The sequence below is a fragment of the Carya illinoinensis genome, chromosome 4 (assembly GCF_018687715.1).
Source record: "Carya illinoinensis cultivar Pawnee chromosome 4, C.illinoinensisPawnee_v1, whole genome shotgun sequence".
NCBI classification, from domain to species: Eukaryota; Viridiplantae; Streptophyta; class Magnoliopsida; order Fagales; family Juglandaceae; genus Carya; species Carya illinoinensis.
This window is the reverse complement of record NC_056755.1, coordinates 32,221,315-32,247,257: the sequence shown is the minus strand read 5'-3', so window position 1 is coordinate 32,247,257 and position 25,943 is coordinate 32,221,315. Positions and strand designations below refer to the sequence as shown.

At 35.8% G+C, this 25,943-nt stretch overlaps 1 protein-coding gene across 5 annotated transcripts; it reads right to left on the bottom strand.

Annotated features, from left to right (window-relative positions):
* On the bottom strand, nucleotides 1–8,267 carry LOC122308188 (diacylglycerol O-acyltransferase 1-like). 5 transcript variants are annotated; one of them, XM_043121381.1, is made up of 17 exons: nucleotides 7,512–8,264; nucleotides 7,010–7,090; nucleotides 6,757–6,830; nucleotides 6,548–6,623; nucleotides 6,273–6,340; nucleotides 5,699–5,822; nucleotides 5,007–5,105; nucleotides 4,429–4,530; nucleotides 4,189–4,325; nucleotides 3,438–3,519; nucleotides 3,309–3,329; nucleotides 2,649–2,711; nucleotides 2,041–2,088; nucleotides 977–1,039; nucleotides 725–778; nucleotides 450–605; nucleotides 1–307 (listed from the first exon to the last, which is right to left on the bottom strand). In XM_043121381.1, exons 1-16 carry the CDS (start codon nucleotides 7,875–7,877, stop codon nucleotides 501–503), a joined length of 1,563 nt encoding a protein of 520 aa, XP_042977315.1. In that variant the 5' UTR covers nucleotides 7,878–8,264; the 3' UTR covers nucleotides 1–307; nucleotides 450–500. The 5 variants fall into 5 exon arrangements, with proteins under 5 accessions (XP_042977315.1, XP_042977313.1, XP_042977314.1 ...); XM_043121379.1 differs by having other exon boundaries at nucleotides 389–605; nucleotides 7,512–8,263; XM_043121380.1 differs by having other exon boundaries at nucleotides 413–605; nucleotides 7,512–8,263.
* Nucleotides 8,268–25,943: the final 17,676 nt, after the last annotated feature.

The window sequence follows — 25,943 nt, the reverse complement described above, 5'->3', positions numbered from 1 at the left end:
TTTGCCTAATAAAGAGTTAAAATTGTCTGGCATTGGAAGAGCTAAAACAAATGTATCTCATGTAAAGTCTACAGTATATGTATATGTATGTGTAAAGTTACTGTTGTTCACCCATCTCTTATTATATCTAGAGGAGAAAGACAGAAGCCTTGACTATCAACATTTTTTTAAATCTGAATCATTTACATTAGCAGCACGATAAACCAGTACTACAACTGTGGCACTAGTTCTTTGCTAGGGCATTGAACATCAAAATTGGTATCAGACCATTTTTCCAAACCAACCCAAAAGCCGTAGACCAAGAAGCCTATCAAAAAGAAAAAAGTATAAGGTCACAGCATAAAAGCAGCATTGCATTCTGAATATAATGAAATGAAGCCCAACCCACCCAGCTCCAGCAGGGATGCCATACCGAAAAATGATGTTACTCCATAAAAAAATAGACGCACCATAGCTACAGAAACTTTACTTTCCAGAGTAAATGAGGGAGTCAATAGTTTTTATTCAGTCCTCCCTTTCCGGTTCATTAGGTCGTGGTAGTATAGAAGCACACACATAGGTTGACCGAGAATACAGAAAATGAACCAGAATATCATATTTCCCACCTGGCATAAAGGAGAGCACAAACCAAGGAGAAAGGGCTATTTTAAATCAAGTTGAATGGCACAAGAAATTCAGAGTTGAATAAGTTTAAATATTATTATTCCTGAAAGCTAATACGTACCATCGAGTTTCTGAACTTATTTTGCAGGTAATTAGTGATCAGAACCAAGGGAACCTATTCAAGAAAAGAGCTATTATTATCATGTAACTCATTCATGTCTCGATAGAATCTTGCTGTAATGGCATGCGCCTAACTCTAGGAAAACTGACAAGTTCTTTTGGGATGTAGTATACTTCAAGTTCTAAGAAAGAGGTAAATGATTGTAGCATTGGGCAGAGAAAAATATACCATCAAAAGTCATAATAATTTCACCTGAAACATTATGCCAATAAAAGCCCACAACTTGAACATGTGGCATGGAACAGCAATGCATAGCTGCAGAGGTATTAAACAAAATTAAACTCAAACATAGCTATGAAGTGACTCAAGCACTACAATTATTAAACGGCAATCATTTAAAGATTTAGATTGAGGCAGATACAATAACATTATTCCGCCACAAAAACCATACATTGCAATCAGTTTCTGTACACAAGCTTCTTCGATCATCAAGAGAGGGAGCATGAACAAATAATGAAACATAAAATGACTTTGAAGTGCTGGCTCCTGTGGCAGATCACCCTGAGGGGCACTCTAGCTAAAACATTTTGGCTATTGCAATTTCTAAATGGTCGTATTGTGGCAACGCAACATCATTCTTTCCTTCTCACTAATTCAATGCCACCATTTTTAACATTTATCTCTCTTTCTTTCCAAAAACATGTCCACTAAACCACCAGAAACCTGACAAATTAAGCAATAAAAATAGGATGACTATGCCCTTCAAGATTGTGGTTCTTGTTGGGATATGTAATCCTACATGCCTTCGCATTTGAACATAAAGCAAAATTTCTGACAATAGATGTTACTGGACAAAGGTAGCTATCTCTTGGTTTGGCTTCTAAGATCATATTATGATTTATGACAGTATGACCTGCCCCAAAGCCATGCCGAGTCAACAAGTCACAATATTTGTGTGCAGCTTGAACTTTCCCCTACCCTTTTTCCCATGAATGGAAAAACTACAAAAAACATTCAGACACGAAAGAAGTAACCTTTGAGTGTGCATAAAATTTATGAAAGGAAAAATTTATTGCTTTTTTGTTTTTCAGCAAGCAAAAGAAAAATCTGTTGTTACCATGCCCAAAAAACGAAAGTAACAAAGATAGGAGCAAAACCATCGTTGTCTATAGCATATAATAGCTACCAACTATGGTGATGCACATAGAATTAATAACATATTCCAATCAGCTTCCAGTGCTACAAAAGGCTGAAAGTAGACTTGTTATTTGAAATGCACAAACTAGGGACAAGGGCAAAACAAAAAGGCAACATACCTCATGGAATACAGCAGACACAAGGAAGGCAATTAGACTGGCCGCACCCTGAATTAGAAACAAATATTTGGAAAACACAAATAATTTACAACTATTAATCCTTAATAGGAGGAAGCAAGAGCATTAAATTAATCTGTGGGAATGTTATTGAAGTTTACCCTATTACAAGTATTACCACTAAAGCCAAATATTGACACAATTACAATTATTCTTTCATCGGTACAAGGTCACTAAGTTGAGAACAGAGGTCAGAGTATATACATTCTGAGCTTTAACAAACTGGGAAAAATTGGTACAATTATATGATATCATGATACCGTTTAATCATGTGAATACAAAGGATGTATCTATCAAATTGGTTGAAAAAACAGATAGAAAACTGTGAAGGTGAACTGATAACAAGATCAGCCACATCTGATAGAGTGCCATTGTGGTAACTAGAACTGAAGCTGTGCATCACCTAAGACAGTTTGTCCTCAGACAACTATCCCTATAGAAAATGCGGACAAAAAATTTACAGGGATTGCATACATTAAAATTTAAAACCTAACAACATAAAAATGTGTTTATTAAGCACCTTTTACAATCTTAGGCGAGATTGGTATTACCTTCGGTATCCCATTCCGCAGGCATGGAAAATAGATATGGCGAATCATCCATTTATGCACAGGCTGTAATGAAAACAAATCTGATCAGTTATACAGTTCTTTCTTTAGTATACTTGGAAACCAGCATCATGACCTCAGGAAAAGAATAATGAAACATCATAAACATAAACACTTGCAAATAACCGTCAAGGGCGGGCTTAGGATAAGCTGTTGACTCGAACATCTTGGGTTTGATTCTATACTAGGAGTTCCTATAGAGTAATTGATACATGGTTTTGGCAGGTGGAGTTGTGTTCCATTCGGTGAGATTCCACATCATCAAAAACCAAAAAAAAAACCACTTGCTGATAGCTTCCTTCAATGAACCTACTAAATGGTATGGTTCAACATTTTTTCACAATCCAAATGCCAAAATATATTAGAGATTCAATGAAGAATAAATAATGTAGACGCAAGTACCGTTTCAAACTCGTATCTTTGAGTCAATACCCTACTGCTTATAAAGTCAAAATAAGAACATCATAACTAAATATAACTCAATTTGCAATCTTTTGTGCTGGACCATCCAGAACAGAACAAAGAAGATCCAAATAAAGAATAAGCCGGAGAACCTACACAAGTGACCAGTCACACAAACTTTGAATCTTGAGAAAAACTTACCATATTCCACATTCTCCAGTACTGATGCCACCACAGAACCGCGAGAATTATGCAAAAAGCACTGTTTTCAGCACACACTTGTTCAAAAACATGACCAAATGGCTACATATTGCAAGGTATAAGACCTACCTCTTCAACCGTTTTAGCATTCCACCAATCTTTGTAAAACTCCCGATCACCAAAGCGAAGAAGTTCAGCCAGTATATTTAACCTAAGATTGCAGGCTTCATCTAAGCATAAGATTCTCTTGAAATAACATGACTCTCAAAAATGAAAATCTTAAATAAATTTAGAAATCTTGTCTTGATTTTAAAATAAGGCACATCTGAGAGAGAGCAAAAGAAGACCGTTTTGCCTATAAAGAAGCAAATTTTTGAAAAAAAAAGTATTTTATTTTATTTTAATGTAAAACAGCCAAAGTTCTGAAGTTTCGAACTAAGTAAGACGGTAAATTAACATCACCTCACTATCTACATCTCTTTTTTCCTTTCCAGCCAAAAAGGAAGGGAAGGAAACTTACCACTCAGTCCCATCAATTACATAATTTCAAAACAAACAATGCTGTAACAATAAGTGTAAGACTAAGTTCATCAGCAAGTTTTCCATGGAAGTTAAAAAAAAAAAAAAAAAAGAAAAGAAGAAAAAAGAAAAGAAAAGAAAAGAAAACAGAGCATGTGGTCCACAAAAATTAGTAAACCAGAATTTGCTCATGAACTTGGTCTTACACTATTAAGAAAAAAAATCCTATGAAGATATTTATGACATTCGTAAGTCAGATTATCAAGAGAAAATACTGATGATCAATGGAAAAGCTTTCTAAGAAAAATTTTAAGAAATATATATATATATGCCTTTACAAAATAAAGGAGAGAAGACACACCAGAGGTGAAAGAAGCAGTAGAACATGCAAAGCCACACGTATAAATTTGGGACCGAAAGCTTCAAGACCCTTTCTATGGCATATAAAAGGTTCCCTTTTAAGGGATGCTGTGAGTTCTTGACAATAGGATTAATATACTGCAGCAATATACCACCAAAATCATGTCAGAATATAGTCAATTTTTCTGAAGAACAAAAAGAACTAGGAATTGTAGTTTTTTAATCACGAACAGCTACTTACTTGTTCTATTATGAATCCCATAACACCAGTAAATATTATGAACTTGAAAAATTGACGAACCACCCAGCCCTTTCGAATGTATGGCGTACGAGGATAGGTTATCTATAATAACAATACATCAATATGATGGTCAAAGAACACCAATACAAATTAGGCTTTATTAATCAGAAAACAAAGGCTTTTTGCTGTTTAAACTAGATAATTTTGTATAACTGCAAGTACAGAATCAAGTTTTTATAGAGAAATCACTTCATTATTCCCAATCATAGAAGGTCAAATACTGAAAACAGTTGCAAGCCTATGTGAGGATAGACTTCAGACAAGCACATACTAGCATAAAAGGATTATGAATGTAACAGACAGGAAAGAATCATAAACGACTGACAACAACCACAACCCAGTCATAGATTCTCAACAGACACTTTTAGTACATGCAACAAACAAAAGTCTCGTTTCTGATAACACAGTCCAAAAAGTTAAAAGGGACATAAATATCATGAACAAGGTGTGCTAAAATGGATCATGATGAGCATAAGTTTACGATAATAACTGCAACAGAAGTCATGAATTGTGATTACCTGATAACACAAGGTTGGGGCAACCATGAAGTAAGCCAAACTCTTGAAGCTAACATTGCAAGGATAATCCGTATTCAGAGAATTAGGCTGGACATCGCCCTAACATCAAACAGGGCCTTGGTGAATAGATAGAAAAGAAACATTTGTACATCACCCATCACAAGAATTTCTGCAGAGACTGAGAGTAAACATGCATTGCAGAGAAAAGGCGAGAGCAGCGCCAACTGCTTTTTTATCTAATGAAGAGCACTCATAATGTGCATTTGAAACATAATGTAATGGGAATTTTTGAATTTATATACACATTTCAATCCAATTTAACGATAGTTTTAGTTTATTTTTCTTTTTAACAGATGAGGCCAATTAATTGAAAATAGGGTGGTAGTCCATGAGAGGAAAATATAATTAACCTGTCAATAAAGTAAAGAAAACTAAGGATTACTTTGATAAAACTTACTCAAGGTCTGGCCCATTTTTCTCAATTTCGAACTTTCAACAAACATATATAGCATGTTCCTCTATGTTGTTTTAGCAAGAAACCTAATAAATTTCATCTAGGCACGAAGATTAACAAATATCCTGTCTCCTTTATTCAATCAAATATTTTCTTTCCAGGAGACTTTTATATGTACTGGCAAGTGCTCTTTTCAATCAAACTTTCTGACTCATCTTTTCCTGGGAATTTCATTTACCTTTTCAATTGATTTGGTAAGTGCTCTCAAATCATAGTTCGTGTGCACATAAGATACCAATTTTAACCATACAATGCAAGCGAAGAGCATCAATGTGACACCAGATAAAACAGCAGAGTCACACCTGCACATTTTAAAGCCATAACAGAATTGAGAAACTTCAACATATGTCGTGTCAATGAACCGAGGAAAATTCCTACGTATATAACTCTCTGGTAAAACATTAAAGGGAAAAAGGGGATCCAAACTGTCACTTTTGACTCAATGCATTCTCAAATTACCACTTTTCAGTAGATCACATCCTCTGTCTAATTCTCATTAAATTGGATGAATATTAGATTATGTAAATACATCAAATTTTAAAGAAGTTGCAAATTGTAAGTTTTTTGGTAGTTTGAAGGTGCAATGAGTCAAATGTGATGGTTTGTACACAACGTTGCAAAATGGGGCAACAGTTGGGGTACAACATGTATTTTCTCCAATCATTAAATTTGGGTACCAAAACCATTGAGCATCTATTTATCAGAACACCAGTATTGTTGACATAGCCTAACATAAATGAAAAAAAAAATACCTCAAAATAACAAAAACTGGGAACAAAACCACAGCTGCTGTAATGATTACTTGAAGTAAAACAACAACCTGCAATATTAAAGTAGAAATTAACTTTTGAGGTTACCAGGAGTTCAACATTGCTTGTTATTCTCTAGGAGAGAAACATAACTGCAGTATATAAGATGCAGCCCCCCATGTATCCAAATGGAAAGTATATTTCCATGGGTACAATTCCATTTCATAGTGAAGTAGGAAAGGCTGTTGATTTTCAATACTGAAACTCAAATTACTTACGGGTTCATGGATATACTTCTGTTGTACTAATTTTTCCACTATAAAGGCAGCAAGTGGGAATATCGGGAGTGTAAGGCTGCAATAGAAGCATGAACAATACACTCGGAGTCAGATGTTCGTTAGACTGAAAAAAAAAAACCAAATGAAATGTGCAAAAAGAGGTCATCCTAAGCAGTAAGAGGAGGAAACAGAAGTTTAGTAACCATTACCAACACATAAGAAGGGGCCAATCTCTCAATGATCTTGAACTAAACCAAAAACCGGTCCTAATTAACAAACCATACTGCAATGATAGTTAAAATCAGCAATCAAAATTGTGGGCCCTAAAGAAACATTTGACCAAAAATTAAAAACTTGGCATGATTATTATTTGCATATAGGCCACGGGGGCATGTTGCTGTACAAGTTAACTGATGTAACCAATATCTTATTGAAGTAATATAAGGAAGGAGTGACACAAACCTTCATAAGATTCTCAATGATGAGTCTGCTGTTTACAGCAACTAGCACTACTATACAGAGATTAAGGAGACCTGCATGACTCTGCATGAAAATTTAAAGTATAGAATCAGGATTGCATAGCACATTACCTAATGTGCCTTTTTTGGCAGTGGTGTGATTTTTCAAGTGGTGGAATTGTGCTTAGCAATATTTAGGTTGATTTATGAATTGGCTAAAGGATGCAATCTGAGCAAGATGCTGTCCCCCACGGAGCTGTTAAACAACAATTACGTATTAAAAGAGCGATTTCATTTTCATGCTCGTCATTCAATTACACAAAAAATATGGACCGAGTTTGGATTTTCTTTTTAAAAGCTGTTTCTTCCAAACACGACTCTGTTTATCGTATGCCATACTCGTCTTCAAGTCAAAGTTTTGAACAAATTAAGAAGCATTTTTTTAATCCATATCCGAAGCAATATATACTTTTTAAGTAAAAAGCGGTTGAAGAAGCTGGGCCCACCTCTCTGAAGATTGCGTCAGAGCTAAGAGGGCTCTCCTTTATTCTCCGATGAGCAGGAGCCGATGGCCGATACGCGAGTTTCACCGCCGCGAAATCCGTTCCCCGATCCAGACGGTTTTCAGTCTTATCACCTCCGTCGTTCCCATTGGCCACGCGATTCGCCGACTGAATAACAGCTTCATTCCGATTCCCCTCGTCCTCGTAGCTCTTCCCGGGTTCACTCACCAAATAACCCGGGTCTGGATCTTTAGTTTCGGAAGTTGAGCCGGAAACGTGTGGAATAGTGCGAGGGCGTTTTCGAAGATCAGAGGCAGTGTGTGGGAGCGAGGTGGTGGCTGTTCCATCGGGAATATCCGAAACCTCCATTACAACAGGGAATTGTAGGAGATAGAGCAATAAAGATAGAGAGGAATATATATATATATATATATATATATATATATATATAAGTACAGTAAACAGAGGAGATGTAAATAAAAGCCAGAGAAAGAGAGACAGTCTGAGAGTGAGAGAGAGAAGAGTATGTTTAAGCAAAAATGCAGGAAATTTGGAGCAAAGTGGGTGGCGAAGGGTGTGTGGCGTCTCTGAGTAAATGCCAATGGTGATTTGCTCCCAGCAGGCAGCCTGCGGGTGTCCGTGTCAGTGCCATATACGCAGAAGAAAGCGATCTCCTGTATCCGTATGGCTGCATCAAATGGGTCTACATTACACCACCAATTGTCTTTTATTTCAGTGTATGCATTGGTGTTCTTCCTCCGCTAAGGAAAAATGACCCGGATTAAGTCATACCTTATTACTTGTAATAATGATTTACGTAACTCCAAACTGTAAAAATTTGTATAAGCCTTTAATAAATAAAAAAATTTAATTCTATTATAAAAAAAAATGAATATTTTTTCTTAGAGAGAGATATTTTTTTACAAAAAAATTATGCAAAATTTATATATTTAGAGTTTGTCTCTAACATTACTCAAATTATATGATATTCTATAATAAAATGAGAATAGCACGTATCTGTATCATGCTATAATAACATGTAATAATTATTCATGAATGTAGCATTTTCCATCACTTTGTATACATTATAGTAGGTTTGCATTAACAATTAGTTATTTAATTATGAATATGTCATCTTATTTTTATTTATTTATTTTTTTTGTCTGATCATTTTTCATCATAAACAAAAAATGTTGAGAGGATGATAATAAAAATGACGATAAATAGATTTTTTTTCATATATATATGTATTGTATTTCCATTATTAAGTCATACATTAGATTATGACTTTTGTCATAAGTAGATTTTTTTAACTTTGATATAAATCTCTTTATATAGTTTATATGTAATTTCATACATACTTACGTTAAGACTTGCATTGATAAGGATTTAAACACCCCTCATTGCATTAAGAACATGATCTTCTCAAATCTTTTTTGAAAGTACAAATAATATAATAGGCAAGTATACAAGTTTACGAGTAAATATAAGTTTCTATGACCACTAAGGTGGTAGCTCAGTTGGTACGAGTTGGTATTCCATAACTTTGAGGTCAGGAGTTCGAGTTGGGCGTAAGTCGAAACCACATGTCGGAGTAGTGCCTAACCAAGAATCTATAGGATGGGCTTTGGACAAGTTGACAGCTTGGTGGTGCTGTGGTGATGGGCTCGCCTTTTGGGTAGTAATTATGAATCAAACCGAACATTCCACAGTGAGAAGTGACTCTTATGATCACGCCCACGGAAGATAGTTACGCTAGTCGCTCCCACCTCCCCTTTTGTTGAGAAAAAAATATATAAGTTTCTATAAGTTTGACAAAATTAATAAACGAGCTTATATTTTTGTTTAACACAAATTTGGTTAAACAAACTCTCTATAGGAATAAGTTCTAGTTATTAATCAATGAGTAATGTTAGGGATAAGTTTCAAATACACAAGTCTTGCACAATTTGTCTTTTATAAAAAAGTAGACCCTAAAAAAAAGGTGAGTTTTTCATACTTTTCATAGTGAGATCCACTTTTTTATAAAATTGTTGCAATTATTCTTGAATATCATTAACTTATATTTTACTCATTTATCCATACATATTATCATTCATCATTTACATCCGTGATCATAGATTCATTTAAACAATATTTTTAACCTACATGATATCATAATAATACCTACAAAAGAACTATAAAAATTTGAGAAATTTTTTAGCAAAAAAAAAAAAAATCTTACAAAAATAAATTAAAAAACTGACGTGCGTTGATGTGACATGTCAAATTATAAAATTACTTTTATTATAACATAAATCTAACGCATTGTATCAAAATTTGTCAATTCTTAAGTTTATTTGTATAATATATCTTTGAGACTTTAGCACTTATTTAAAAAGATATTTTATGAAGTGATGTAATTTGTCGTGATACAATATATTATAAATCTATTTTATTGTACGTGTGATTATGGTTAATATGTGAAACACACTCCCCGTTCTTGAGAAAATGAATGATCTTCTCTTACCAATTAGTAGTCTCTATATGAAAATCCTTTTTAACTATTATTTTATTATCTCTTATGTGTCATCAAATGATTGGCTATAAGATTTTTAATAAAGCTAGTAGCATCATTCTTTACCTCAAACCATGAACATCGTTCTTAATACGTGTGATGACCCGCTTTTACGTGTATTATCACTGAAGGATTGTTTTTATTTTAATTAATATATCAGTTATTTTATTTTAATTTATTTGCGTTTTAAAAATTGGGTTTTAATTTAATTTAATTTATTTGAGGTTGTGTTTTATTTCTTTTAGTTGTTTTGTGGTTTTAATCTTTTTGGCGGTTTGTTTCGTTTTCCCGGAGTGAGGACTGGACCTCATCTCTTTTCACATCATTTTTCCTTTTTTCTCTTTTTCCTTTTTCTTTTTCCCTTTCTTTTCTTTTTCTTCTTTTTCTTTTTTTTTTTTCTTTCTTTCTTTCTTCTCCCGCTCGACCGAACCCCCCCCGTGCTCTCTCTCTCTCTCCTCCCTCTCCCCCACGCCGGCGTCACCTTCTCTCTACCCTACCGCCGCCGTCCGGCCACCGTTCGGCCTCCCACCGGTCCCATTCTCTTCCTCTCCCTCCGGTGCACCACCCCACCCAAACTCACCCCCAACCGGCCGGCCGTTTGGCCGGAAAAGCCCTCCAAAGCCTCCACGGTTTTTCCTCCGATCCGCCGCCGTCGCTCCACCTCCGGCCACCATTTCTTCACCACTTCATCACCGACTCCTTGCCGTCCTAACCCACCCATTTCCGGCCTCCAACGACCACCGGAACAGCTCCTACGAGCTTAGTTTCCGTTTTGGGTAATTCGGCCATTCCGCCGCCACCCACGGTCGTTCGTCACTTCCAATAGCTTCACAACCATCCCTAGACCATACCCTATCAATCTTGTGTCCTAGTTTGTCTCCGTTCAAAAGTGGGTAATTTATTACCCACGACAACAGTGTAAATTACACTGTTACGTTGCTTTTCCTCCGCCGTTTGCAACGCCGCTTGTTTTCTAAAATTGCCGTATAGCGCTGTAAGTATTTTCCAAACCCTATTTTCAGATTTTAATATATATTGCTCATTCAATTATTTATTGTTGTTGGTTGTTGATTCCGGACTGAGTCCGAGGAGTTTCGGGGGTTGGATGGATGGAGGACGGAGTTACCTGTTTATTTGTTTTATGTTGTTTGATTATTTTATTATGCATTGTTATGGCATTACATGGTGCATGCACGGGTGTTTGGGGATTTATGTGAAAAGCCGGTGTTTTGGCGTAAGTGTGTTGCGGGTGCGTGTGTATCACGAGCCCAAGCCGGGATGGGTTATTATCTCGGTGGAGCTCCTCTGGTCACTTGGGAGCGGAATAAACTGAGTGATGTCCCCTGAGTTATCGAGAGAGATGACGGGAGCGGGGCTAGGGGATGCTTGGCTACGAACGCGCCGGGCGTGGAACCGGGCATCGCCCTACTCACCGACTCCGTGGCCCTTCGCTGGCGAGGGCTAGAGAATGCTTGGCTACGCACGCGCGGGAGGCGCGGAACTGGGCATCGCTCGTTAGGTGTCACATGCGTGGTGGTACTCTACGGTGTGACACTGGAGCTAGGGTGTGCGGATGAACCCTAGGGGAGGTCATGGTGCATACGGTTAAAATTGGATAATGGTTTATGAGGCCGAATGGGACTTTTGGCGTGGGCCAGATGGACTTCTGGCGAGATATTGGGCCGGATGGACTTCTGGCGAGATATTGGGCCAAATGGACTTTTGGCGTGTTTTTCAGAAAGGATATGCTTTTGGGCCAAATGAGTTTTTGGCGTGTGTGGAAACTTGGGTTTTATGGGCTTTGTGCATTGGGCATGGTTCATGCATCTTGTTTGAGTTTTATGTGTTTTTATCTGGTAGTGTTTGGGTTTTACTTACCTGCGGTACCATTCGTGGTTCCGTAGCTTTTGGTGCAGAGTTAGAGGACGAAGGGGAGGAGGCTGAGCCCGAGGATGCGGCTCCGCCGGGTTGTTGATGCTATCTTTTATATTTGTTTAAAACTGTATTTGTGTTTTGTAATATTTTATCTATGTACGTTTTAAACAGCTTGTATTACGTTAAGAAAATTCTGGTACTTAGTTATGACTTTCGTTATTCGCTGCGTGTTTCTCTGTACACATCTGTTGCCTTGCACACACTCGGCACCCGTCGATGGGATGGTGACCCGGGTTGTCACCATCCGGACGCCTCAATTTCCCCGTGTTCGGGCGTGGGGATTTGGGGGCGTCACAGGTGGTATCAGAGCGGTTTGGCTCTGGGTAAAACCACATGTCCCGCAGGGAGTACCAGAATGTTTTTAAAGTTGTGTTTTAAAATTTATTTTAAGTAAAGTTGCTATTTAACATGTTTTATTTGGTTTATTGATTTGAGCTTGTTTGCTTGTTTTTATTTATTTAGTTATGTTATTGCATGCTGGTTTCTTTTGTTTCTGGCTATATGGTGTTGGTTTTGGTTTTTGGTTTTATGTTGTTGGTTTTATCTGTTTTTGTTTTCTTAAAGGGGGTCAAAGGTGGTGTTGTGGCTGGAAGGCGGTATAATCAAGGATACTATTATTAGGCAGGAACTTTTAGTGTTGTAGGTTTGAATTTTTTTTGCGATGTGGTTTGCTTGTATGATGTTGAGGTCTGAAGGGAATGTCATAGTTTAGGCAATCTTTGTAAGGTGGGAACTCACGTAGCAATGAGGAGAGGAATTAGCTTTAAGTTGCTTAAGATGATTGAGGTCAAGGCTTTGTAGAATTTATGTAGCGAGGCTATAGGGTAGGAGAGTGTAGGTTCAACGAACTTTAAGGATATGTTTAAGGGAGTTTTTTTTTAAGGCTTGCAACCAGATATATGCAAAATTGTGGTCAGCCACCGGATATCCACCTTTTAGGATTTAGTGGATGTGACCACTCTTGTGGAGCGAGAGCATAACTTGAGTATGGGCTCCCCTCCAGGACATAAGAGGCGAAGTTTTTCTGGTGAAGGAAGTAGCTCGGGTTTGCCTTAGAAGTTTGTTCAGCGGACCGGAACTCGACCTCAAGCGTCCTCAAGTGTCCGTATGGAAGGACGAGTGCCAATTTGCGGAGTTTGTAATAGAGCCCATGTGGGTGAGCGCCCCATTAGAGTTCAAGGAAGCCGTGGAGCTCGTCGCAGTGATAGAACTAACTAGAGGTTTTTAGTTCGGGCTCGAATGTACGTAGTGACTCCTGGTACCGTTGGAGGTGAGGTTACGGAGACTCAGAATGTTGGAGTCATGGCAGGTAGGGGTCTAATCTAATCTTTAGTGATGAACGCCTTGTGTGGTTTGTTTTATTATCGAGGCTTGGAGAGAATGGCATGATCTGGGTGATCTTTTAGGGAAGTAGAATAATTGAGTTCTTTGGTTCCGTGGGGTTTATGAAGTGGTCTATAACGTAGTAGGTTGTAAGTTCAACAAATTTCGATGTTAGATTTTATGAAATTTCAGCAAAGTTTTAAAGTTTGGGGCCTTATAGATTTTAGGAATATAAGTTTATGGTAATTAAGGTATTAATTTCGACAAGCTTTGGGGGGAATAATTAAACTTCGAGTGGTAAATTTCGTGATTCGGATGAGTAATTTGGTGGCAATTGGGGCTTTAGATTTTACAAGCTTTTAAGGTGAATGATTTGGATTAAAACCACCAATCTTGAGAATTTCAGAAAATGATATATTATCTATTAATGTTTTAGAATTTGAAGGATTTGGGAGTCAATTGTTCTATTATGGGATGTAAGTTCCTTGATCTTAGAAGTCCCGGAAGATGATTCTTATTTGATTAAAGGTTTCAGAATTGCAGAGTCGAAGGACTGATTTATGATGAGAATTGAGTTCTTAGTTTTACAGACTTAGTGCTGTAGCTTGATCTACTCTAGTGAGTGATTAGTTTGTAATCATTAAAAATGAGGTTGATTCGAGTTGAGTTGTTGATATGAAAGTTTTTCTAGAGTGGATTCCTTTGAGGATTGGAAGTAATGATCCAATTAGTGTTTTTCTTTGAGGATTGAAGATATCGAGCTAGTTTAGAAAATGATTATTGTTAACTCGAGGTTGTAATAGTAGATTTTAGGAAATGATTTTTATCGGTTCAGAAGAAATAGATCCATCGAGGTTTTGGAAGCAATAGTTTAATTGTTGGTATTGAATTTGACTGAAGTTGAGACCTCATGTTCTGGAGACTTTTAGGAACGGATTATTAGTAGGTTTAAGGTCATTTTCAGTATAAAGTTTTAAGCGGTAGCTATTTGCTAATGTTAAGGGTATAAGTTAAGCAAATATAGGAATGATTCATGTTGATTTGCGGATATAAGTCGAGATGATGGAAATAGTGGTAATAGACTATTTGTGTGTTGGAATGACTATTAGTTTCGGCTAAGGACGTATGAGATCGACACGTGATAGTGGTGAATAGATTGGGGTGTTCAGTCGAAACGTGTTACTCAATGGTATGTTGGTTGGCAATAATTGTTATAGCTCGAGGTTATAGTGATAGGTTTTAGGATTAATTCATATCGAGTGAGGATAATAGATGATGCAGGTTTTAGAAAATGAATTTTGTTTATTTTGAGGATAAGGTACGGAGGTTGGAAATGGAAGTGATGGATCACTTATACGTTAGAATGATTATTGATCTTAGCTAAGGGGTACATGAGATCCATTTATAGTGGTGGTGAGGGTGTATGGATTTCGGAGAGTACAAATCCTAGTCTCTTTTTGGCTTTGAGTTGTTTGGTAAGTTGAATGGAATATACAATTGAAGTGGGTTACCAATTGGAGTGATGGTTGGCATTAATGGTTGAGTCTATCTTCAAGAATTAATTGTGACTTGAGGTCACACAGGAATTTAAATTGGTGAGGCTATACTTTTCTTTGGAGATCAAGTATCTAGTTGGGAGGATTGGGGATATGGTTATATAGCTTGAAAGGAGGTCGTTAGGTCACCATGTGTGGAGTATGAAGTAATGAATCGTGGAAGTTGAAACCTATGCATCAAAGGTGGGTAGCATGATCATATGTATGAAGTAATAAAACATTAGGATTCATGAGTGTTGTTTAATAGTTTTGATGGATTGAAGATTTAAACAGTATGGCCTGTCTTGAGATTTATTTGTGAAGTGCTATTGAAGGAATTAGTTGTGCTAAAACTAAAGTTTTTGAGGGTATAAGTAGGTGGGTGAGTTACCAAGAGCGTTTTGATTATGTTTAGGTGAAGTCAATGGGAGTTTATAGTGAGCTAGTTATTGCAAGATTAGATATTATTCAAAATATAGGTTATGAGCTTGAAGTGTGGGATATCGGACAGAGGTTATGGGCGCCCTTGTTGGTTGGCGGGGAAGGACTTGGGCCTTTTGGAGATGTTCCTTATCTTTAGAAGAGACAGGTGTATTTTGAGGATGATGTTATATGTTTTCAAATTGGGGCCTGGAGGTTGATTAGTACTGGTTCTGTCATCAATCAATGGATGTATTTTGCGGAATGTTGGTTTTCGATTGGGGCAGCAATGGCCAACTGAGGAATGAGTGGAGATTTGAGGTTTTTGGAGGTATATGATTTTCTATGGAAAAGTGATAAAGGTTTTATTATGATTAGGTGTGGCTTGAGCTTATACTTCATGATATTAATTTTGAGGATATAGCCTTTATGTATTTTGGTGAGTTATCAGAGTGTGCGCGAAAGCGTGATTTTTGGAGATTCTTAGGAGTTCAAATTTTGTGTTGATGTTGAGGATTTAGTAGTGATTCGAAGTTTTAATGGGAGATTAATCTTTTGGTCGTACAATTTGGTTTATTGATGGTTAATTTTGGAGGTGGCTATTAGGTTACCAAGGTTGGAATAGGATGAAAATTCGGAAGGTAAAGCAGAGGCGTCGACGATATTAGCAATTTATGGTGTGAAGTTAATAACCATTGGATTTGTTGGGAGTTGTCGATGATATGTATCTCTCAAATATGTTCGGAGTTGTATGTTGTATCTGTTTGGCGCTGATGGTTGATCTTGCAAATTTCGAGGACGAAATTTGTTTTTAAGGGGGGAAGGATGTGATGACCCGCTTTTACGTGTATTATCACTGAAGGATTGTTTTTATTTTAATTAATATATCAGTTATTTTATTTTAATTTATTTGCGTTTTAAAAATTGGGTTTTAATTTAATTTAATTTATTTGAGGTTGTGTTTTATTTCTTTTAGTTGTTTTGTGGTTTTAATCTTTTTGGCGGTTTGTTTCGTTTTCCCGGAGTGAGGACTGGACCTCATCTCTTTTCACATCCTTTTTCCTTTTTTCTCTTTTTCCTTTTTCTTTTTCCCTTTCTTTTCTTTTTCTTCTTTTTTTTTTCTTTCTTTCTTTCTTTCTTCTCCCGCTCGACCGAACCCCCCCCCGTGCTCTCTCTCTCTCCTCCCTCTCCCCCACGCCGGCGTCACCTTCTCTCTACCCTACCGCCGCCGTCCGGCCACCGTTCGGCCTCCCACCGGTCCCATTCTCTTCCTCTCCCTCCGGTGCACCACCCCACCCAAACTCACCCCCAACCGGCCGGCCGTTTGGCCGGAAAAGCCCTCCAAAGCCTCCACGGTTTTTCCTCCGATCTGCCGCCGTCGCTCCACCTCCGGCCACCATTTCTTCACCACTTCATCACCGACTCCTTGCCGTCCTAACCCACCCATTTCCGGCCTCCAACGACCACCGGAACAGCTCCTACGAGCTTAGTTTCCGTTTTGGGTAATCCGGCCATTTCCAGCCATTCCGCCGCCACCCACGGCCGTTCGTCACTTCCAATAGCTTCACAACCATCCCTAGACCATACCCTATCAATCTCGTGTCCTAGTTTGTCTCCGTTCAAAAGTGGGTAATTTATTACCCACGGCAACAGTGTAAATTACACTGTTACGTTGCTTTTCCTCCGCCGTTTGCAACGCCGCTTGTTTTCTAAAATTGCCGTATAGCGCTGTAAGTATTTTCCAAACCCTATTTTCAGATTTTAATATATATTGCTCATTCAATTATTTATTGTTGTTGGTTGTTGATTCCGGACTGAGTCCGAGGAGTTTTGGGGGTCGGATGGATGGAGGACGGAGTTGCCTGTTTATTTGTTTTATGTTGTTTGATTATTTTATTATGCATTGTTATGGCATTACATGGTGCATGCACGGGTGTTTGGGGATTTATGTGAAAAGCCGGTGTTTTGGCGTAAGTGTGTTGCGGGTGCGTGTGTATCACGAGCCCAAGCCGGGATGGGTTATTATCTCGGTGGAGCTCCTCTGGTCACTCGGGAGCGGAATAAACTGAGTGATGTCCCCTGAGTTGTCGAGAGAGATGACGGGAGCGGGGCTAGGGGATGCTTGGCTAGGAACGTGCCGGGCGTGGAACCGGGCATCGCCCTACTCACCGATTCCGTGGCCCTTCGCTGGCGAGGGCTAGAGGATGCTTGGCTACGCACGCGCGGGAGGCGCGGAACTGGGCATCGCTCGTTAGGTGTCACATGCGTGGTGGTACTCTACGGTGTGACACTGGAGCTAGGGTGTGCGGATGACCCCTAGGGGAGGTCATGGTGCATACGGTTAAAATTGGATAATGGTTTATGAGGCCGAATGGGACTTTTGGCGTGGGCCAGATGGACTTCTGGCGAGATATTGGGCCGGATGGACTTCTGGCGAGATATTGGGCCAAATGGACTTTTGGCGGCCAAATGTGACTTTTGGCGTGTTTTTCAGAAAGGATATGCTTTTGGGCCAAATGAGTTTTTGGCGTGTGTGGAAACTTGGGTTTTATGGGCTTTGTGCATTGGGCATGGTTCATGCATCTTGTTTGAGTTTTATGTGTTTTTATCTAGTAGTGTTTGGGTTTTACTTACCTGCGGTACCATTCGTGGTTCCGTAGCTTTTGGTGCAGAGTTAGAGGACGAAGAGGAGGAGGCTAAGCCCGAGGATGCGGCTCCGCCGGGTTGCTGATGCTATCTTTTATATTTGTTTAAAACTGTATTTGTGTTTTGTAATATTTTATCTATGTACGTTTTAAACAGCTTGTATTACGTTAAGAAAATTCTGGTACTTAGTTATGACTTTCGTTATCCGCTGCGTGTTTTTCTGTACACATCTGTTGCCTTGCACACACTCGGCACCCGTCGATGGGATGGTGACCCGGGTTGTCACCATCCGGACGCCTCAATTTCCCCGTGTTCGGGCGTGGGGATTTGGGGGCGTCACAATACGACCAAAATCTAAACATTATCCAAAATTCTTTCTGCTAAGGATGTAAGTGTGAGAGAATTTTGGCACCGTATCTCTGACGACCAAACACAGACAATTCCCAACATCGATTGACATCCACAAGCATCATTAACAATGAAAATAATGGTTTGGAGTTAAGCTTTTTGCTACATATCAGTAACTGTCCACTCTCTCACACTCCCACCTCATATAGATTTTGTCTTTTTTTCTTTTTGTCTATTTTTCTTTTGACTGAAATGCTCGTTTGCGGGGAAGAAGAGACTAGTTGAGATTTTGTCAAGAGTTTTTTGTTTTTTGTTCTTTGTTTAGTTTGCAATAGTTTTGGATTAACATGCATCGTCCATTTCAGGCTTTGGTCAAGGATGGGCAGCAATAATCATGGGAGTTTTGTCATTCATGATAAATTTCACCACCCATGCATGAATTCCGAAACAACAAAAGTAGAAAAACCCATGAAGAGTTTCAAGAATTAGTGCATCTGAGGTAGAAAAGGAGCATCAAAATAAATGTGACAACAACCACAAACACATGAAGGGAGTTCAAAAGGGAACCTACTACTTCAACATCGGTCAACTATGGAGTTGACCGATGTTGAAGTGGTAGATGAAGAAGTTGAATCGAGGACAAAGATAATCAAAATGACACCATAAACATGCAGATTGAGACTGGTGCTATGATTCTGATAATCTCTTCGTCCAGAGAATCTAGAATGCTTGTGGGTTTTGTGTTTTGGGCCATTGGGTGTTCGAAAATTGAATTAATTTTGGTTCTTGGGGGTGATCTGCTCCACAGCTATTTGAGGATTCCATTGTTCAAACTGTAATAATGATATGTGTAAGTCCAAATTGTAAAAATTTCGTACAAAAATGAATTCTATCATGAAAAAATGAATATTTTGTTTTTAGTGAAGTTTATCCTTTTTTACTAAAGATTTGCATAAAACTTGTTCATTTTAGAGTTTGTCTCTAACATTGCTCAAATGATATGATATTCTATAATAGGATGAGAATAACACTATCCGCGCGTATTATACTATAATACATGTAATAAATAATTATTTATGAATGTAGCATTTTTCATCATTTTGTATCCTTTCTAATTTTCTAGAAAGAAATTTAAAAGCACGCAGATGGATAAATATCACCTCGACATAATAAATACATAATAAATAGTAAATAGTCATAAATCATCTAATGACACATCATAGGATGATGAGAAAATGACGAGAATTAGAATAATGAGTAATATTATTTTTTTATTAAAAGTGTTACAAAAATGTAGTATATTTAATTTTTTATAAAAAAAAATATATTTTTCTTAATCTACTATTATATAAAGGGTTCACGTAGATGAGTTGTGAAAATAATGGAGTAAAAATTATGTCGAAGCTATTTCAAAGTTCAAGTTTTATTCTTTTATTCTTTTTATATAAAACCAGTTAAATTTGTGTTCGTCATCAATTTTTTATTAGATTATTTTTTTAAGAAGTTCAAAATGATTCACAAACTATTTGATTAATTTATTCATATTTAATTCAAATTAGTTTTATTAGTGTATACATTATAGTACATTTGCTCTTTTTTTTTTTAATTACGTATTTAATTATGAATGTTATAATGTCATTTTATTTTGTTTTTTTTTTCCTTATCATTTTTTGTAATAAGCTAAAGATGTTGAGAGAATGATAATAATTAAATGATGATAAATAGGTTTTTTTTTCATATATATATATATACTAGGTGGGAGTAACGTGCAAAGCACGTTTGTCTAATTTTATGAAATGATTATTTGTAAAAAATAATATATATTTTATAAAAATTATTGATGTCACTTAATAATTTAAGACATATTGGAGAAAATAAAAAAATTAGTTCAAAATATCATATAATCCAATACATGTTTATAACATCTATAATTTTAGCAAAGATGTATGTAAAAAATTTAATAAAAGTCTAACACAAACGGTAGTTCAAAATATGTGTCGTTTGATGTTTGTATTATAATTCAACAATTTATGTCATCCTGTAGACAATCAATAGAGACAATATTAAAATTCTTATTTTGCTGTTGGTTGAGTCGATCAGGGACAACACAAAGTTAAAACATAATCTTTTTATAAAATTTGTGGTATAATATTTTCTATATATAACATATATATAAATCATAAAATATATTTTGAAATTGTTGGCCGAATTTACTCTTTCTTGATTAGCTCAAGGATCACGGTCTTTGTCACGTGCCTATCATAGCAAGCCTACGTATGGAATATGACTTAGCGGAAGCTACGTCCTACTACCATGGAGAAAAATAAAACACTTGATTAAACACACTTGTATTATATATTATATGAGATTTTTAAATTTGGAATACTCAATAATCTGAGTTAATGAAACGTATAATATATATATATATATTATACTTAGGAATTCACGTCTTATGCACCTAATACACGTGTATATGTTAAGGAGAAAGAGAAAAATATAATAACTAATCTTTAATTACTTATTATTATATAAACTATTAAGTATTATAATTATTGAGATTAATAAATCATATAACAACATTGAATGTTATTTCTCTCAATATTTATGTCTTCATTTTATGTGCCAAACCGTTAAAACAAACGGTGTTAACTTTAACGGAAAAACAAGATTTTCCGTTTCATACACACTTTTTATATATAGAAGATATATTAAAAATATCATACTTCTAATAAATCATACGTTAGATTATGACTTTAGTCATAAGTAGATTTGTTTTAACCGTATAAATATCTTTATATAGTTCGTATGTAATTTCATGCATACTTATGTCAAGAGTTGCATTGATAAGGATTTAAACTCCTCTCATTGCATGAAGAACATGATCTTCTCATATCTTTTTCAAAAGTGAAAAATAATATAATAGACAAGTCTACAAGTTTACGAATTAATCTAAGTTTATATGAGTTTGACAAGATTAATAAACGAGCTTAGATTTTTGTTTAACAAAAATTTGGTTTGTTTATTAAACAATCCCTCTATAGGAATAAGTTCTAATTATTAATCAATATATAATATTAGGGACAAGTATCAAATATAAAAGTCTCGCGTAAGCTATCTTTTATAAAAACAAAAGTCAACCCCACAAAAAAGGTGAGTTTTTCATACTTTTCATCGTGGGATCCACTTTTTTATAAAATGCATGCGATTATTCTTGAATATTGTTAACTTATATTTTACTCATTTGTCCATTTATATTATCATTCATCATTTACATCTGTGATCATAGATTCATTTAAACAATATTTTTAACCTACAAGATATCATAATAATATCTACAAAAGAACTATAAGAAATTGAGAAATGTTTTAGTAAACAAATCTCACAAAATAAATTAAAAATCTGACATGCTTTGATGTAGCAGTCAAGTTGTAAAGTTACTTTTATTATAATATAAATCTAATGCATCATATCAAAACATGTCAATTCTTAAATTTTTTTGCATAATATATCTTTAAGACTACATTGCTGATCTAAAATAATATTTTATAAAGTGATATAATTTGATGTAATATGTTATATTATAAAACTATTTTTTTGTAAGTTTGGTTTATATGTGAAACACACTCCCCGTAGAAACTCTTGAGAAAACAAACGATTTTCTCCTACCAATTAGTAGTCTTCAGAAGAAATATTGTTAAGCACGATTTTTTTTAACTACCAATTAGTATATCATCATTTCCTGATATGTCATCAACTGATTGGCTATAGAGATCATTCTTAATAAAGTTAGTAGCATCATTCTTTACCTCAAACCATGAACATCGTTCTTAATATGACCAACATCTAAACATTATCCAAAAGAGAAAAGCTTCGGGCTGGTCGGCTATGAAACACATTTTTACAGTAGGCCAATAATCACGTGCCATGTAGACACTTCATGAAAATCACAAATAGACTTGCATATACCTAAACCTCTCTGTTGACTCCCAATCGACCGAATGTTTCCCTCCATAATGTAGTGGTCGGGTGTGGAGGTAATGTAGTTGAACTTGATTCGACTATACCACTATAAATAAATAAATAAAAAATTATCAAGTTAAAAGTTTCACACAAGGAACATACGATATAATTAAAAACATAATGAAATCATTGCAATTACCTCTATGATGGACATTTCATTCTAACATACCCTTCTTGTTTACAAATGCTGCATCATCACTTATTTGTTGGCACATTTTCATTTGGATTCTTTAAAAACAATGATTGGGAGATCTTGTAATAAAAAGTTTGAGACTATTTGTCGCTGGACCTCATATCCCTCCATGTTACCACCACCACTATCATCATCACTCATCAAGAGAAGCTCTTGATGAATAGTCTCTACTTCCCATGAAACATGTTCATATTTCTTAATAGATAATGACCTCGTCTCAGCAACTATATAAAATTGTCTAATCAAATGATATTTCTTATCAAAGGCAGTTGGGATTATCTTCAATGGACCCTCATCGACACATATCCCTTGTATCATGTGCCTCTTTGTATTGACAATCCACCTCTCTAACACATATGATTGCAATACACAATCCAAATAATTTTTTCTGTCAAAACGTGTAGGATGTGCCAGCATAGAAATTCAATAAATTCAAACTTAAGATATGTGCAAAACACAACATTTCTATCATTCTCCAGTGTTACTTCATATGCCGGCTTCTCTCTTCCAAGAATGGCCACCAAATAAATTTTCCTTCCATCTTCCTCACGTATTTTGTGTGACTTGAACCGTTGGCTACTAAATAACTCTTCTTGAAAGATAAAAAAAGATTTTCTTGTATAGAGGTTAGTCACGGCCTCTTCAATACTTAGACAAATTTTCATAATTGGTCCCGATGTTTTTGTCTTCACATCTTTCAGTTTCTCACTTAGATAACGGGCATTCAAAGCTTTTTCATATTGATGGATGAATTCACTTATTATCATACTTGAATGAACATAGTCTTTACAAAACTTGTTCATACTCTCATTTCGTTGAGTTGTGGATATTCCAGCACAAAATATAAATCTCAAGTAAGCAGGCATCCACTTTTTTCTCTTCACATAAATAATTTGTAACCAACTGTTTTCTTCCAACTTGTACTTCAATAACATTTCAATCCACTCTAACTCAAACTCCTTAATATTTATTGTATCATGAATATAATGGTTAAAATCATATTTAAATTGTGGATATTTTTTATAAATATGAGCTAGATGTTTAGGTACTTTTTGTAGGAGATGCCATAAGTACAATTTGTGAGTTGTATTGGGCAATAACTCTATGATGGCCTTAGTCATTGACTTGTCATCATTAGTTATTATTGTAGAGGGAGTACAACCAAGCATTGCTTCTAACCAAGTTTTCAAAAACCATGTATAAGACTCGGCTGTCTCATTTATCAATAATGCACATCCAAACATTACATATTGATGATGATGGTTAACTCCAATGAAGGAGAGAAAGGGCATCTTGCGCTAATTTTTTAGGTACGCAGCGTCAAATGTACCAACATGTCCAAAATACTGATATGCAGCTCATGATCTACCATCTGGCTAGAAGCAATTTCCCATCGACCCATATCCATCAACTTGGATCGAGTATACAGAGTTTAAATTATTACGTTCATTTTTCAAAAAGTACTTATATAACTTTTGTGCGCCTCCCTCTTCAAGAAGTTGCTTCCTTCCATTATCCAAATAATTCTGAATGTCCTTAAGAATGCAACCAATATTATAATCACCACCGTGTTTCTTACTCAAAACAGACATTATTTTCTGTGTTGGTATCCTCAACTCATTTAGGGTGTCTATTAAATTTTTTTGAGCCGGAGTCACCCGTCTATGCCCACGAATCAAACTTGTATTCCGAGGTGTCAACAACTCATGATTATGTTAGATTACAAACTTGGACATAACCCATTTGCTTCTATTCTTCTTTATTGCCATCACCGTCTTACACCCACACTTTGTTTCCAAAGCTTCGGGTCTTGCTCTCTCTTTAAGTTTAAGATTATACCGACGGAACCCTTCTCTCGAACAAACATAATCTACACCAATTAATGATTTGTCTATGCTTGACAACCGAGTATGATTTATTCGAATGCTAAAACCAGTTCGTTTGGAGAAGGCTTTATAGCAACTAAGTGCATCTTCTACGTCATCAAACTCTAGCTCCACATACAGCTCCACATATGAAGATAACATTGTATGGCCTTCCTCGGGTATGTTCTGATTGAGCTGAAATATTTCATATTTTTTATACATTTAGAACCAATATATTTTAATTCTTTCATTTCATTATTATTGGTTTTAGATGAAAAAATGATTAAGATGCATAAATCCAAGTTGTGATTTAAATTGATTAATAGTATGAATTTATGCTTAATTTTATAACTTGTGATTTAAATTGGACAATATTTCTTTACATGCATAACATATTTTTGATATTCTATTTTTTATTTTTATTTAATTTCTAATTTTTTTATATAGGCTAATAAATGAAAATGAGACTTTGACTTGGTCTTCATGGAGTTGGAAAGAGATTCATTGAGTGCCGCATATCAATTAGTAGTGGTTTTGATGAACTTTTTCTATGGGACTTCAATTCTTACACGACAACTTTTGACTTGAAACTTTGAAGACATATTTCCACTTTGAAAAGTCAAGTTGCATGGGTAAAAAGGCAAAACATATTATTTTGACCTTAACCTGAGAAGCTGTATACAATTTAATTCCTTGGGCATTTGATTCACGCACGGCAACAACTTTATGTAATGGGGGTACAAGCACGCCGCACGGAATATGAATTGAATGCTGGATGGACTTTTGACCTGCATATATATTTCTTTTCATTGAGCACCGCGGGATAGATTTTTTTTATTTTTTGGTTTAGTAAAATAGAACGCCGCACACTTATTTTTTCTACTCTAGAGAGATAGCAGGCCGCACACTTAATTTCTTCAAGGGAGCATATTTCAAGCCTGATCTTTCCTCTCTAGTATTCATTCACGTCGCAACACGTTGAATAGCTCCTTGAGGGGTCCAATTGTTGCTACAGTCCAGCGTCCTCCACTAATTTCAATCTTCATCTTCATTCGATTGGCTTGATCTTTTTCACTCCCTACTTTTTATTTTATTTCAGTTTTAAGTTTATGAAATATTTTTAAAATTTTTGGCTTAGAAGTTTGGATAATTTATTTGCTGTTTATTTATTTCATGTTATTTATTTTTCTCACTTCTTTAAGTTTCATTTAATAGTGATTACAATTGCTATGGATTAATTTTAAAAATTTGTGATTTGAATACAATGATGAACTCTAGAATCTTGATTTTGGGGTTTTTCAATTTTCAGTTCGTATTTTATCAATTATTTTTTAATCTAGTTTAATTCTTAGCTTAATTTTATTAATCTATTAGTTCCATTGCATATTAGATTGATTAAATTTTAATTAGGACTTAAATAATTTCAGTTTTATTGTTTAATTTTTAGATTAATTAAGATTGTTTAGTTTAGTTGATTCTTTGATTGTTAATTTCAATTTGTTAGTCTTAAATTTCAATTCGACACTCAAAAATCTAAAAATATGAATCTAGTCCATGACTAGTGCCCTTTTTCATTTTTGTTGCACTCTTCAA